This window comes from Zootoca vivipara, chromosome 3 (assembly GCF_963506605.1).
Source record: "Zootoca vivipara chromosome 3, rZooViv1.1, whole genome shotgun sequence".
NCBI lineage: Eukaryota > Metazoa > Chordata > Lepidosauria > Squamata > Lacertidae > Zootoca > Zootoca vivipara.
In genome coordinates, this window is record NC_083278.1 from 58769590 (window position 1) to 58782879 (window position 13290).

A 13290-nucleotide genomic window follows, 5' to 3' on the forward strand; every position below is an offset into this window, starting at 1 on the left:
CATAATTATAATATAGGGCGGCACAGAGTTAAAATTTTTAACTTTTTAAATGGTGGTGTGCCTCGTGATTTTTTTCACGGAACAAGTGTGCCGTGGCCCAAAAAAGGTTGAGAAACACTGGGTTATTGTAACTCTGGGAATTTCCATGCAAAAGGTCCTAGGTTCAATCATTGGCATCTCCAGAGAGAGCTGAGTCTGAAACCCTGGAGAGCAGCTGCCAATCAATGGAGACAGTAACGAACGAGATGGACCACTGTGTCCTGCCTCAACAGAGAGTTCTCTAGTATGAGAAACTCCCTGTGGCCCAGAACCAAGCACTTCTGTAAGTAGCTCTGCATACCAAACAGGCATTTTTTTTTAAAAAAGCCATTGTCTCACGGCAAAGCACTTGGAACTAAAGACTGCTCTCAAGAGCAATCTGTGATATGGCATGGGCTGTTCAGCGTGGAGGTGGGGAGTTACAAACCCCACTGGACATAACAAAACATGCAACAGCAACATGCAACAAAACAAAACAACAACAACAACAACTCTGATGTGTGTAAATGAACTCTTTGGATCCTGAGCTGTGTGTGTGTGTGTGTGTGTGTGTGTGTGTGTGTTTATAAATTTATAAAATTATCTGTACGCTGCCATAAAAGAATTACTGTACTGCCATATCATTAAACATCAGGGTGTTTCTTCAAACATTTGTTAGCTGTACAATGGTCCTAGAGTGCAAAACAAGGCGACTTCCGGTCTGGCGCCATTGGAAGCCGGAGGGGAATTTTCGGGCTCCGAGGTTCCCGGCGCCTCAGAGGGGGGGGGGTAGAGCCGCTCGAGCGAAGCGGCCACCCTGAGAACCCCCGAATTTGGCTTTTCGGGGACGTGGGTATCCAGCCGAGCTCCTTTGAGCCCCGTTCGCCGCCCGACAACCCCCTTTTGGGGGGATGACGTGCGCAGGCAGAGTGGGTGGGACGGAGCCTCGGGTCTTTTCGCTACCTCTGAGGCGGTAAGCTCCGTGCCGGCGACAACGTGCGCTAGATACCTCCAAAGAAAGAAATTTGGACTTGTAAGTAAAGAAATTTCACAATCTGGAAGGAATTGGGACATAGGAGGGGAATTTAAAAGAAAACGGAGGTCGTTCCCCCCCCTATCGAGATACCATCAAGCAATTGCAGAGCCTGCAGCCATAACACTGGAACGGGACTCTGGACTTGGCTAAAAAGCAATTTGAACCCCTCCCCGGTGGTAGCGGAGCCAAGGGGAGGTGAGTGATTCTTAATTTGGATCTCCGCAAATTTTGGATACAAATAAGAACAAACTCTCTGGTAGCGGGGTGACAGGAGCCTGGATGTACCGGCCAGCCAAAGAAGGACTTACTCTCGGGCACAACAGCCTATGCACCATATTGTAATTTGAGAAGACAAAGGACGGAGATAGTCAAAATAAGCATACATGTTGGGTGAGAAAGAGATGCAAAGTGTGTGGGAAAAAGTGCAAGAGGTGATGCGGGGAGTTAAAGAATATACGAGACTTACAAAGTTATGCATTGAAAACCTATGCCAACCCCTCTCCGCTGACAGCACTGACGCACAGACTGAAACTTTAGAAAACAAAAACTTCAATTTTTCAAGACAAGAAGACCGAGAGGAGTTACAGACTTCGAATGAAGTGCAGCCAGTGGGAGAGGCTGCACGGGACATGAGTTATAACAATAGAACTGTATCGGATAGAGACTCCCAGGACCTGTGTCTCCCAGTGAGAGAGGGAGAGCAGGTTCCTGGGAAAAATAATCAAGCTGTGCCAAAGACCGAAGTGGAGGCCTGGGTTCAAACCTCCCTAGTGAGAGAGGGGAGGCAAGAACCAGGTGAAGAACAGGTTAATTGGGAGGCTAAGAAAAAGGAACAAAAGACTGGGGATGGCAGAGGGGTTGGTGGAGCGAAGAAGCTGGGCTGAAGTGGGTGAGAGATGGAGTGGGTTGAGAGGAATTGTAAACAAAGGGACGGATTAAATGGTTTGGATTTGGACTGAACACATGAGCTGATTGGGATATCCAGGGGAAAGTCACCCGGTGGAGGAGGGGGGACATTAGGTTTTTAAAATCGTAATTGGAGGGAAAGAATATTTGTTTTGATACGTCAGAATAATTTTAGTGAAATTTTAAGAGGCTAAAGGGTGTAATTAGAGGTTTAAAAAATTGTATATGTTAGAATGCTAAATTGTATAAGTTAGAATTTTTTTGGTGAATAATTGGAGAGATTTGAATTTAATTAGAAAATTGCTAAATAGGGGTTATAATTAGGCTCGGGAAGGGAGGAGCGGGGAAGTCAATGTTATGATGATGTGATAAAGAATAGATTGGTATTATTTTTTTCTCTTGTTTTTGCTTTTTGCCTGCTTTTTTCTTGTATTTTTGCTTTTTTCTGTCTTTTTTGGACTTCTTTTCTTTTGTTGATGATTGGTTATATGGTGATATGGAGATAATGATATGAATGGAAATTTTAAATTGAAAATGACAATAAATATAATTTTAAAAAAATAGAGTGCAAAACAAGGCAGATTAGTAGTTGGCATTTTCTTAGCTACAGGGTAGCTATCATGTGGTGTGAAATGTCTTCCTCTCTGTACTTTCATACAGATGGCAGCTGCTTGTTTAGCAGACTGTGGGAAGTATGTCCACTTCAGTATGTGCACACATTATCGTCCTCTGCCTACATAAGAGACAGAGTGTCCCAGTCTGGTGTGATATCACAGTCTGTTCCAATATTCTCCAGGGTCAAGTGGTTAAAGAAGGCCTTCCTGGTAATCCAGAGGTGAGTGGGTGCAAAATCAGAGTAGGGCTGCTCCTCTAACTTACTTTCTTTCAATTTCTATGTACATTCTATTTTTCTAGCAAATGCTGGCTGAAAACAGCACTTAAAACGATGCACAGACGGTCAGCCAATTACTTACCAAGCAGCTGATTTGCTTCTGAAGGTAGCAGGTGAACGTGATCTTTTTTTGCCAGGTGGGTTAGACAATGAAAGGACCTTTTCCTTTTCTTTTCTGCTCATCTAAAATTTGACAAAGAGGTTCAATCAGCCACATCACCATGTGATTCGATAAGCAGTACTGTACTTTGTACACATTTTGCATGGGAAAAGAGATAGCACACAAAGAAAGCCAGCCTTTACTATTAAATTTGATAGTATCTGGTGTTCGGAAATAAGCATTTGCTTATTGAGAGAAAAAACCTCAGCTGTTTAAAACTTCATATTCCATTAATCGTCTTGTTGTCTACCAAACCCATATTCTCTGATGAGCAGGCCTGGCTCTAGGGGTAGTCTCGGTGGCGCGGGGCCGGCAGGACCGCGCTGCGCCTGCCCACCAGGGCGAGAGCGCCGGAGCGATCTCCGTGCCACGGCGCCAGGGCGCCCGACCGGCTTGAGACGGCCCTGCTGATGAGTATGTAGTCTATCATTTCTGTAGCTTCGCGTCACCACAGCTATAAGCCTATTCATAACTAATGAGCTTACTTACCCCTGCTGAATGTGTAGTCCTCCTACGTCTAACATCAGGTGTCGTGCCAAAGAGTTTTGCTCTGTCTGCTGGATTCCGACAGCTTACGGCCTTGAAGGAGAGAGGGCTGATGGGGCTGCAAGATGCTGAACGAGGACAAATGGGGATGACTAGGGTATGGGAAGTTTTTTAATGTTACATTTTTTTACATAATATATACAAAACCAAAAAGGTAAAAGGAAAGTCAAGAGAAGGAAACAGGAACAGGAAGAAGGAATGAATGAAGGAGGAAGAAAGGAAAGAAGATATTAATACAGAGAGAAAAAGAGACACACTCAAACTAGAAAGATCATGTGATCATCCTTGGATACCTTCAGAGACATTAAGAATGGGAATATGCCAAGTGTTTCACCACCACGGTTATACTACTGAATTAGACTTTTTGTTTCTTGGATTTTTTAAATACTATACCAGTGGGTGGGTTTGTTTTGGGGGATGGAAGTGGGGTGTCGAGTCTCAATGCATAGGCTAGAAAGTTTAAGGACAAGGCAAATATAGATAACTTTTTCTTGTATGGATAAGGCAAACACTGCTTGGCTTGTAACATATTTCTCTCTATAGAAAGATATGGATTGCCTATCTACCGTCTACCCTAAATGTTTTTTACTGTATGTATGCATTAATCTTCCTCTAAAAAGCCAATGGTCCTCAGCTAGAGTAAATATTTCACATTCTATTCTCCCATGCCTGCTAGACTCCTTTTTTTTGAAATGAAGTTGTAAGCGCCTGGGAATACTTACGTATTCAAAAGAGGTTGTAATATAGTACCAAAATCCCCTACCAAAGGCCTACATTAACTCTTATTATATAAGCTGTGAAATTAATCATTTCCAAACTGATATAATGAGAGAACAGGAAGTGTCACCATTCATTTGACACACTGGATTTTGTATCAAACAGACATGACTTTTCCTCAAGTCTCTTAGGAATTATTCACTGTGTGTGTGTTTCAGTTTGATGCCTCTTCTTTTTATCCCCTGGCAAATTATTAATGTAGAGCAACAAGGGAAGATTTAAGGATGACCTTGGGATAGAAATTATGGCTGACACACCGGGGAACAATTTGAGGTCATTTGTACTTTAAGATTTTGTAACACAGACGCATTCATTTTCTATGCATTTCTGTTCTCAAGCACTGGGTTCATGAGGTAGGGATGCTGAGCAAATAAGTAATATGTAAACAAGGCTCTCTTTCACAAACTCTCTCACAGAAATATTTATCTCACTAATCATGTTTTCATTCTCTCTATATCTATCTTAATCCAGTATATCATGTATGGGGAACAAGTGTCCCACCAGTTGTTGCTGGACACGCATCAGCCCCATAGCCAATAGTCCAACAACACTGGAATGGCCAAAGATTCCCCAACCCTGAGGCAGAACTAGACAAAATAGTCTCTACTAAATGCTCCCTATTTAATGACTAAGGACACAAGTCAGGGAAAGGTTCTCACTTTCCACTGAAAGTCAGTGGGACTCAGGCCCACAAGTAAATGGTATGGGGCCCCTTAATATCTTAGTGGCGTCAATGTCCTCGATTTCTGCAAAACCACTCCTTAATAACCTCTAGAACACACACACATCTTATTTGATAGGCTAAAAGCTAACATATGGCTGTGGAAGCAAGTTCCTGCTAATGAAGAAATGCCACATTCTACAGGCAACTGGATCCTTTTAAAGAAAAGTCAAGTTAATTCCATCTATGGACAAATCAACTATACATTATGAACCTTGGACAAAGTTCATTTTAAAACAGGCTTGCAGAGATATACAGTGGTACCTCGTGTTACGTTCTTAATCCGTTCCGGAGGTCCGTTCGTAACAAGAAACCGCTCGTAACATGAGGCATGCTTTCTCTAATGGCGCCTCCCACTGCTGCCGTGCTGCCAGAGCACGACTTCCACTCACATCAACAAGGGGCATCTACTTCCGGGTTAGCGGAGCGCGTAACCTGCAGCATTCGTATGGGGGATAGTACATAACACGAGGTACCACTGTAGTAGCAGAAGCAGAAGCAGCAGAAGCAGCAGAAGCAGCAGAAGCAGCAGAAGCAGCAGAAGCAGCAGCAGAAGCAGCAGCAGAAGCAGCAGCAGAAGCAGCAGCAGCAGCAGCAGCAGAAGCAGAAGCAGAAGCAGAAGCAGAAGAAGAAGAAGAAGAAGAAGAAGAAGAAGAAGAAGAAGAAGAAGAAGAAACACAACTGAATAGAGGAATTAGTTCTATAATGTTTTTCATTTTACCTGCATCTCCTGACAAGGTGGCTGCACTTTTACTTCTGGCCAAGAATGAATGTGTTGGTGTCAGTAGTCTGCTAACAACGCTGCTCTCCCATGGACTTAGCTGCAGGCGTCGAGCTGAGTGTCACCATATAAGCAAGATGTTAGATCACATGCCTTCCACAGATGAGCAGGTACCCTACAGAGTGGCTTTTAAACCACTGCCCCCTGGCAAGAATATTTTTATGACAAACATTGAACAGCTACAGACCCCTCACTCCATTTACTTTTTATGGAATTATTTCTATTTCACCTTTTATTATCAACACACCTTTTCAATAAATTGTTGACATATATCACAGTGCTCTGATGAGCAATAGATGTGAAGCATATAGAGTGGCTCATTGCAAAAGGTTTTTTAAAAATTATTTCCATGCACCATCACTACCGTTGCTCATGTCTTTTATTTATCAGCTCTCACAAAGAAAACATTTACCACGGCCTGTTTCACACACTCCAAGAAGCTTTGAAATGCAACTGCCTCCATTTCTGTTGCTTCTTTCAATGTACAAAAGGAAAACACATGGGAGATGCACATGTTCTACATGCATTGCATGATTTTCCACAAGAAGATGCACGTTTCCTTTCAATCTGCAACAAGTAGTGGCAGAAAGTGTGAAAGCTTGCCCAATAAGCTTCATCAATCTGCTTCTCGCCTAACACAGGGTTTCATGACACACTAGAATTGCTTCAAAGTCCATTTTTCAGATGGTTATGTCACGCTTTTCACATGGAGAAACAAGTCTTCCAATGCGGAGAAAGAAGTAATCTCTTCTGAAACTGGTATGCATTCACAGAGAAACAGACAGATAAAAGCATTATATAAGTGGACCCAGATTAAGTTAGCTAAACACGGGTCTGATTGAAACCAAGGGGACAAGTTAATCACAACTTAACTTCAGTAGCCCTTGTTTCCAAGTGCAACTTAGACTTCATCCAACCCTGAAGCACCAACCACACCTCAAACTTTTCCTGGAAGGAACTTGAATGCTCCTCCCCACTTACACTTCATGCCCTATTCTGCTTCAATTTTATCACCCCGGGAAAAATGGAGTTGCAGAAGAAATATTTTCTCACATTCATAGTAGGCTGCCTTATAAATGCTCTTATGTAATAAACTGCTGCAAAAGAGGTTTTTCATTAATAGAACCATGTCCAGACAGATTACATAAAGTACAAAATATACTATGTATGCCCCCATTAAGGCACATCTGTGGCCATTAAAACTTGAATCTTAAAAATGCAGAGGGGGGGGGAGGGAGGCATTGCAATAAAATCTTGAGGAATACCATTTGCATTATTTCCCCCCCAATGAGCTGTTCCGGGCACCACTTTTCTCTGCCTGCTATGAAAGTCAGCAGATTTCATTCTCCGCCACTTTGTACACACACATTCGCTTCAACAAACTGTTCACTAGCAAAGTACAAGTTCAAGGGAGGGGAAATAATTGAAAGATTCAAGGAAGAAACATTGCTGAGTACTACTGTGCCGTGTTTCTCCGAAAATAAGCCATACCCCGAAAATAAGCCATAGTGATAGGCAGTTTAACCTTGTAGGTTAAACTGTACCATACTTAATAAAAAAAAATAAGACATCCCCTGAAAATAAGCCACTGTGGGTTTTTTGTTTTTTTTGTTTTTGAGGAAAAATAAATATAAGGCGGTGTCTTATTTTTGGAGAAACACGGTATTGCTCTTGCTGCCCTTTCATTTCCCTGCCTCCTGCTTCTTCTGTATCAGCACCTTGAAACTTAAGATAGAAACACATGCTTGGAGGCAAACTGAGGGCTTGGAACCTTGCATTTTCCCTTTACCACGAATGCATGTGTGAAACTGAGTGTGGGGGAGCATTTTAGCCCATTTTTCTCTCAAGTCAGACTCTGAAACTGGAAGTAGAGGGGGAAATGGGGGGGGGGGGTTGCAAGTCATAATCAGTAGGCATGGGAAGAATTTCTCCCCTACAAATTTGCCTTGGAAGACTTGAGTGCAATAGGTTACTGAACTGATTATTTTTCTAATCATTTGTTTCTCCCAGTTCTGCAGTGGTTCAATATTGATAAATAATAAAAGTACGGTAAAGTCCGCCCTGTTATATATCAGCAACTAGAAAAAGTTGTAAAAGCTAATTGCCAAGTTAACAACATAATGCATTTGTACATCCCCCTCCCCAATTTTTCAGAAAAGCAAAATAAACTGCACAACTTCACTTGCTATCATGAACATTTTAGATGCTTCTGTAAAATTTGCAATCAACACAGTTCTAGGCCAAAATTAGAGACCGGTGTGTGGTGGTGGGCTATGCACACGTATCTGTTCTGTGCACGCAGGTCCTCATGCACTAAGAGAAAGGTGCATGGTGGTAACACCCTCCTGTCATTCCTGGTGCTTTCCTCCTGCCAGCAATGTAATGTCAGAGAAGAAAAGTAGAATATTGCAGCTTCTTCCCAAGATCAGAAATATCACAACATCCAGTTCCTCCAGTACTGGTTAGTAATAACATAAGCGTGTTGGACAGGAAGATTAACGTACAAACTGGGTCAGAGCTTCCGTGCCTAGAACAGGTTAGACAGAATTGAATCTAAAGTTTTGCAGAAATAGGTTCTGAATATATGTGGTGACAGAACACACACAAATGCTGTATATGTCTAGGAGAAAAGTGGTAGGATATTACAAAGTTATATGTTGATGAATGAAATTAGCAAGCCCATTTGCCCCATATCTAAACAATTTTAATGAAAAACACCCCACATCAGCTTCTACCAGCTGAAGATCAATAAAGAAAAGAGCAGAGATATTTTTCCACTGGGCAATCAAAGTGAAACTATTTGGAAGGTGAACAATTTTGACTCCAAAGCACCGTAACAAAAAGGAAGAAAAGTTCAAATGCATTGTGGTACTTTCTCCTAAGCATAGCCATGAAGAGGTTTCAGCAGGAATCAGTTAAATTTAGCCCCATGTAGGCACTATGAAAAAGGGAAGGACACTTAGCTAGGTGCTGCATAATTTATTCAGAAAAAGGAGGTCTCGAGATCCTGTTTATTTTCATTGACCCGAGGGCTCATGCTAGAACAATTAAGAGTAATTCTCTTGGGTTGGCTTATCAAACAGCTGTGCAATAAAATAAAATTTAAAAAAATGTATCAATTTTTCCCTATCAAATAGAAAATTTACTTATGTCAGAAATCTAAACCCAATACATTGCTTAAAGTGGGAAAGTATTTTATCGTCCTCAGGATATTTAGTGAATATATGTTCATAACAGATTAGATTTTAGAAAGGAACTTGCACTTTGTTATTGTTATACTACAATTACACTATTTACTGTTAAAATTGGTCTAAACAGGTAAATGAAAGAAATAGCCTAAATGTAACTCTGAAATAGAACTTTTTAAAAAACATCGGTAACTATTCAGATTTTGTAAACCGCACCAGAATATTTATGAACTCAGGATTCAGGTCTAACTGAAATGTATGCTACATCCCCAGTAAAATGTTTTGAACATATATTTTATGTTTTAGAGCAAAGAGACTGAGCTATTTGATTTATTTATTTTTTACCCATCTGAATTATGTGCACTGTGGAAGCCAACAGTGAAGCTAAGGGCCACCTTCTCCTTTACCTACTAGAGGAATAACTGAAAAATTAAATGCAAAATGCAATCGTGCAAAAGTATGCTAGCATTTTATACTTTTAACAAACAACTTTCTGAGCAATTAAAATAGTTGTACTCTATTTATTGTATGCATAAGAGACAATGTGTGATAGAGACAGAGTAGACCCACTGAAACGAGTAAGTCCTATTATTTCAATTGGTCCTTCTAAGTACAATTAACAATGGATAATTTTGTGTCACATGGAAACGGCTACATATACGGAGCATATGAAACTACCTTGTACTGAACCCATCTGTCTCTATTAGTCCATCTAGCTAAATATTTTCAGCCAGGGTTTCAGACAGGAGTCTTACCTAGCCCTACCTGGAATGCAGGTATTGCCCCAGGGACCCTCTGCATGCAAAGTATGTGGCCTGTCCCTGAGGGATAGTCCTTCCGTGTGGTGTCAACCTTAATGCATCCATTAGTGTAAAACTACTTAGGGTGGTCCAAATGGATGGTGGGTATAGACAACTGTTTACTTGGAATGTTGTCACCAACCAGCTAAATGACAAGGACAAAGTTGCCACTTTCAGTAGTTCCTGTTAGGTGTTGCTGGACAAAAGCTCAAATGGCCTCTTTGATATGACTATGCTTGCAGAACCTGTGCTTTCAAAGAACCTTGGGCTTTGCAGACAGTACAATTTATGTTGATCTCAATATGGATCACCTCCTGGACAGGCACAGATTACACTATGTGTGGGGTTTGTGGAGAGCCGATGTTCTGAGTCCACCCATGCAATCTAAAAACAAAGCCAGTTTGGCTACAGCCCTGCAGTTGGTTCAGAGAGCTATTTTTATTTTATGTACAATATGTTTTTTTCTACTAATCCTGTTGTGAAATCATCATGGAGCTAAGTAACTGGTGTGTGTGTGTGTGTGTTCAAAAAATTAGTACTATTTATTATGCATAGGGAATTTACTTCTGAGTAAACATGCATAGGATAGGATTCCAAGTTCTCATATTTTTGAGCTGGGAGTCTTTGTTAGGTGCAGGATCTGTAGAGAAAAATTTAATAAAATGTCCTAGCTTTATAGCCATGCTTTTGCACATCACAGCTTAGGTCCTGAAACTGGCCTAGCTAAGGGCCATCTGGAGTCTAATTTGTGAGGCAATGCCATTTTGGGGAGCAAGGGTGGGGAACTGCTGGCTCTCCAGATGTTCATTGATCACAACTCGCAACATCCCTGAGCACCAGGGCCGGCTCTAGGTAGACCCCCGGTGGCGCGGTGTGCCAGGGTGCCGGGCGTGTAGGCAGGGCGCTGCGCGGCAAAGCCGTGCGGAAACCATGCTGCACCCTGCAAGGGCGGGTGCGCCGGAGCAATCTCCGCCCCTCAGCACCAGGGCGGCCAACCTGCTCGAGACTGCCCTGCTGAGCACTGACATACGACAACATCTGGTGAGCCACAGGAATCAGGTTTTCGTTCTACACCATAGATGCCGCACAGCCACAAGAGCAGAGGACCAAGGGTGCACACATAAAAATACAGTGGAGCACACATAAAGATACAGTAGATACACACACAAACACAGAAAATGTGGCTCAATAGACCTTTTCTTCCTCTCACATAATACCAGAATGATCATCCAATGAAGCTGAATGATGCAAGGATTCAGGACAGACAAAAGCAATTACTTTTTCACAGCGCACATACTTAAATATGGAATGCACTGCTTGAAGACATGATGGTTACCAAGTTGCATGGTTTAAAAAAGGCGTTGGAGAAATTCATGGATGAAAGTATCCATGGCTACTAGTCACAATGGCTGTGTACCCCCTCCAGTATTAGGGGGAGTACGCCTCAGAACATCAGCTGCTGAAGCTCATAAGCAAGCTTGCTCCTGTTGTATTCATGTACTGCTTGTGGGCTACCTACAGCCATCTGGTATGCCACTGTGAGCAACAGGATACTGGACTAGTGTCGGCCTGGTCTAGCCAGGCTCTTCTTGTGTTAGAATCATAAAATTGTAGAGCTGGAAGGGGCCACAAGGATCATCCAGTCCAACCCCCTGTAATGCAGGAATCTTTTGCCCAACATGGGGCTCGAACCTGCGACCCTGAGATTAAGAGTCTCATGCTCTACCAATTTAGGAGCAGATGCAGCAGAAAATTGGAAAAAACTGGAAGTCTTTTGCATAGCTCTGCCAGCCATACATTTGTGTAATGGAGGGAGAGAAGATAGATGACAATCTGACCCTTTAGGGGGAATACATAATTGATAGTCCTTAAAATTGCAATTAATTCTTCAGATATCTCAAAAGATGCTCGTATTTAAAAGGCAAATATGACACTTGGCTCCAATTCATATTTAAAGCCATGATCCAAAAATGCAATTTAGGACTACAGAAGAGCTTTTCCATACATAGTTTTCCTCCACTTAATACCAGTGTCACGTCATGTCACGTCAGAAGGAAAACTGCTTTTGAGACTCAGATTCAAAGGCGACTTGTCAAGTAGTGCACAAGGATGCAGCAATGGGGGGGGGAGTGGAGAGTTAGCTCTCACAGTGGCCTAGCTCACTGCTCTAGATCAGAGATGGGGAACCTCAGGCATTGTGGCCAAATACAGACCAGGCATAGGCAAACTCGGCCCTCCAGATGTTTTGAGACTACAACTCCCATGATCCCTAGCTAACAGGAGCAGTGGTCAGGGATGATGGGAATTGTAGTCCCAAAACATCTGGAGGGCCGAGTTTGCCTATGTCTGCTTTAGACTTCTCTACCTGGCCCATGGAATCCTCCACAGGCTGCACCCCTTTCTAGCTCTGCTTTGCACCCTGATAGTTTTTGCCAGGATGGAATGTGTCCTTGAATTCTGATAACAAATCCAAGATAGAGAGAGGTATATGAGACAAACTAGCTGTACTACTGTACATACAGGGGAAAATACATCTGAGACTCCACCCACTTTTGCTTCTGGCTCCACCCACCACTGGTATAGTTCCTGTCAAAGCATTCTCAAAGGCAATGCCACCACGGCTATGAGAGCTATAATCTCTGATAATATGAAGAAACCTAGCTGGTAGCACTCTTAATGACACCCAGGTAGCTCTTCAGAACCCTTTCATGCTCCAACAACTGAAGCTGGGAATCTAAAGGACCAAGTTTGGTAGGACAAGAATCAACTTTGAAAATCACTCTGCATTTTCACAGCAAAACAGGGTTTCCACAATCACTTAAATGTTACATGAACACTTCTGCCTGAACATACAGAAGTCTAAATTGTCATGGAATGGATGTATTGGGGAACTGGGAAAGTAAGTTTAAGGAGAGCGCTTTTCAGGAGCAAAGCACATGTGATTACAACCACTCCTGCCAAAGCTCAATTCGTGATTTGAAAACGGGCACACTTATCTACAAACACCACTTGCAATAAATAGGAAGTGTGTATCTCTTTTCTGGCTTTACTTCCAATTCATTTTATCATAAATCTTAAACAAACTCTTTTTCTTAAAGAGAAGAGTTAACTTTTTTGGGGGGCGGGCGGTAATCTTTGAATGTTTCTGTGCATTAATATAGAAAAGAAATAAAGTACAGTATTTTTCTTGTGTAAGAACAATTTCTTGAGAAATTGTGCTTTGATACCTAAAAGGTTGTTGTTACAGCCAGACCAGTCACTCTTTGACAATGTTTCAAAGCTACAGCATATAGACTGTCAGCCTGGCATACAACACAGCATGGGGACACATATATTGCCATACATGCAGAAAAGCACACACAAATACTGAAAGCAAACCCCACAGATTGTAAAGACATAATCAGAACAATCCTACGCAGGTTTACCCAAAGCAAGTCCCACTGAATTTAATGGTACTTACTCCCA

At 42.1% G+C, this 13290-nt stretch overlaps 1 protein-coding gene across 5 annotated transcripts in view; it reads right to left on the bottom strand.

Annotated features, from left to right (window-relative positions):
• MAP7 (microtubule associated protein 7) overlaps positions 1 to 13290 on the bottom strand; it is a 103005-nt gene that overhangs the window by 12988 nt on the left and 76727 nt on the right. For all 5 annotated transcript variants that reach the window (XM_060272709.1, XM_035108897.2, XM_060272710.1 and 2 more), the window contains exons 7-9: positions 5778 to 5891; positions 3502 to 3626; positions 2935 to 3035 (exon numbers count right to left, since the gene is read on the bottom strand). In XM_060272709.1, coding sequence (XP_060128692.1) covers positions 2935 to 3035; positions 3502 to 3626; positions 5778 to 5891 — 340 coding nt within the window. The remainder of the gene's footprint in view (positions 1 to 2934; positions 3036 to 3501; positions 3627 to 5777; positions 5892 to 13290) is intronic.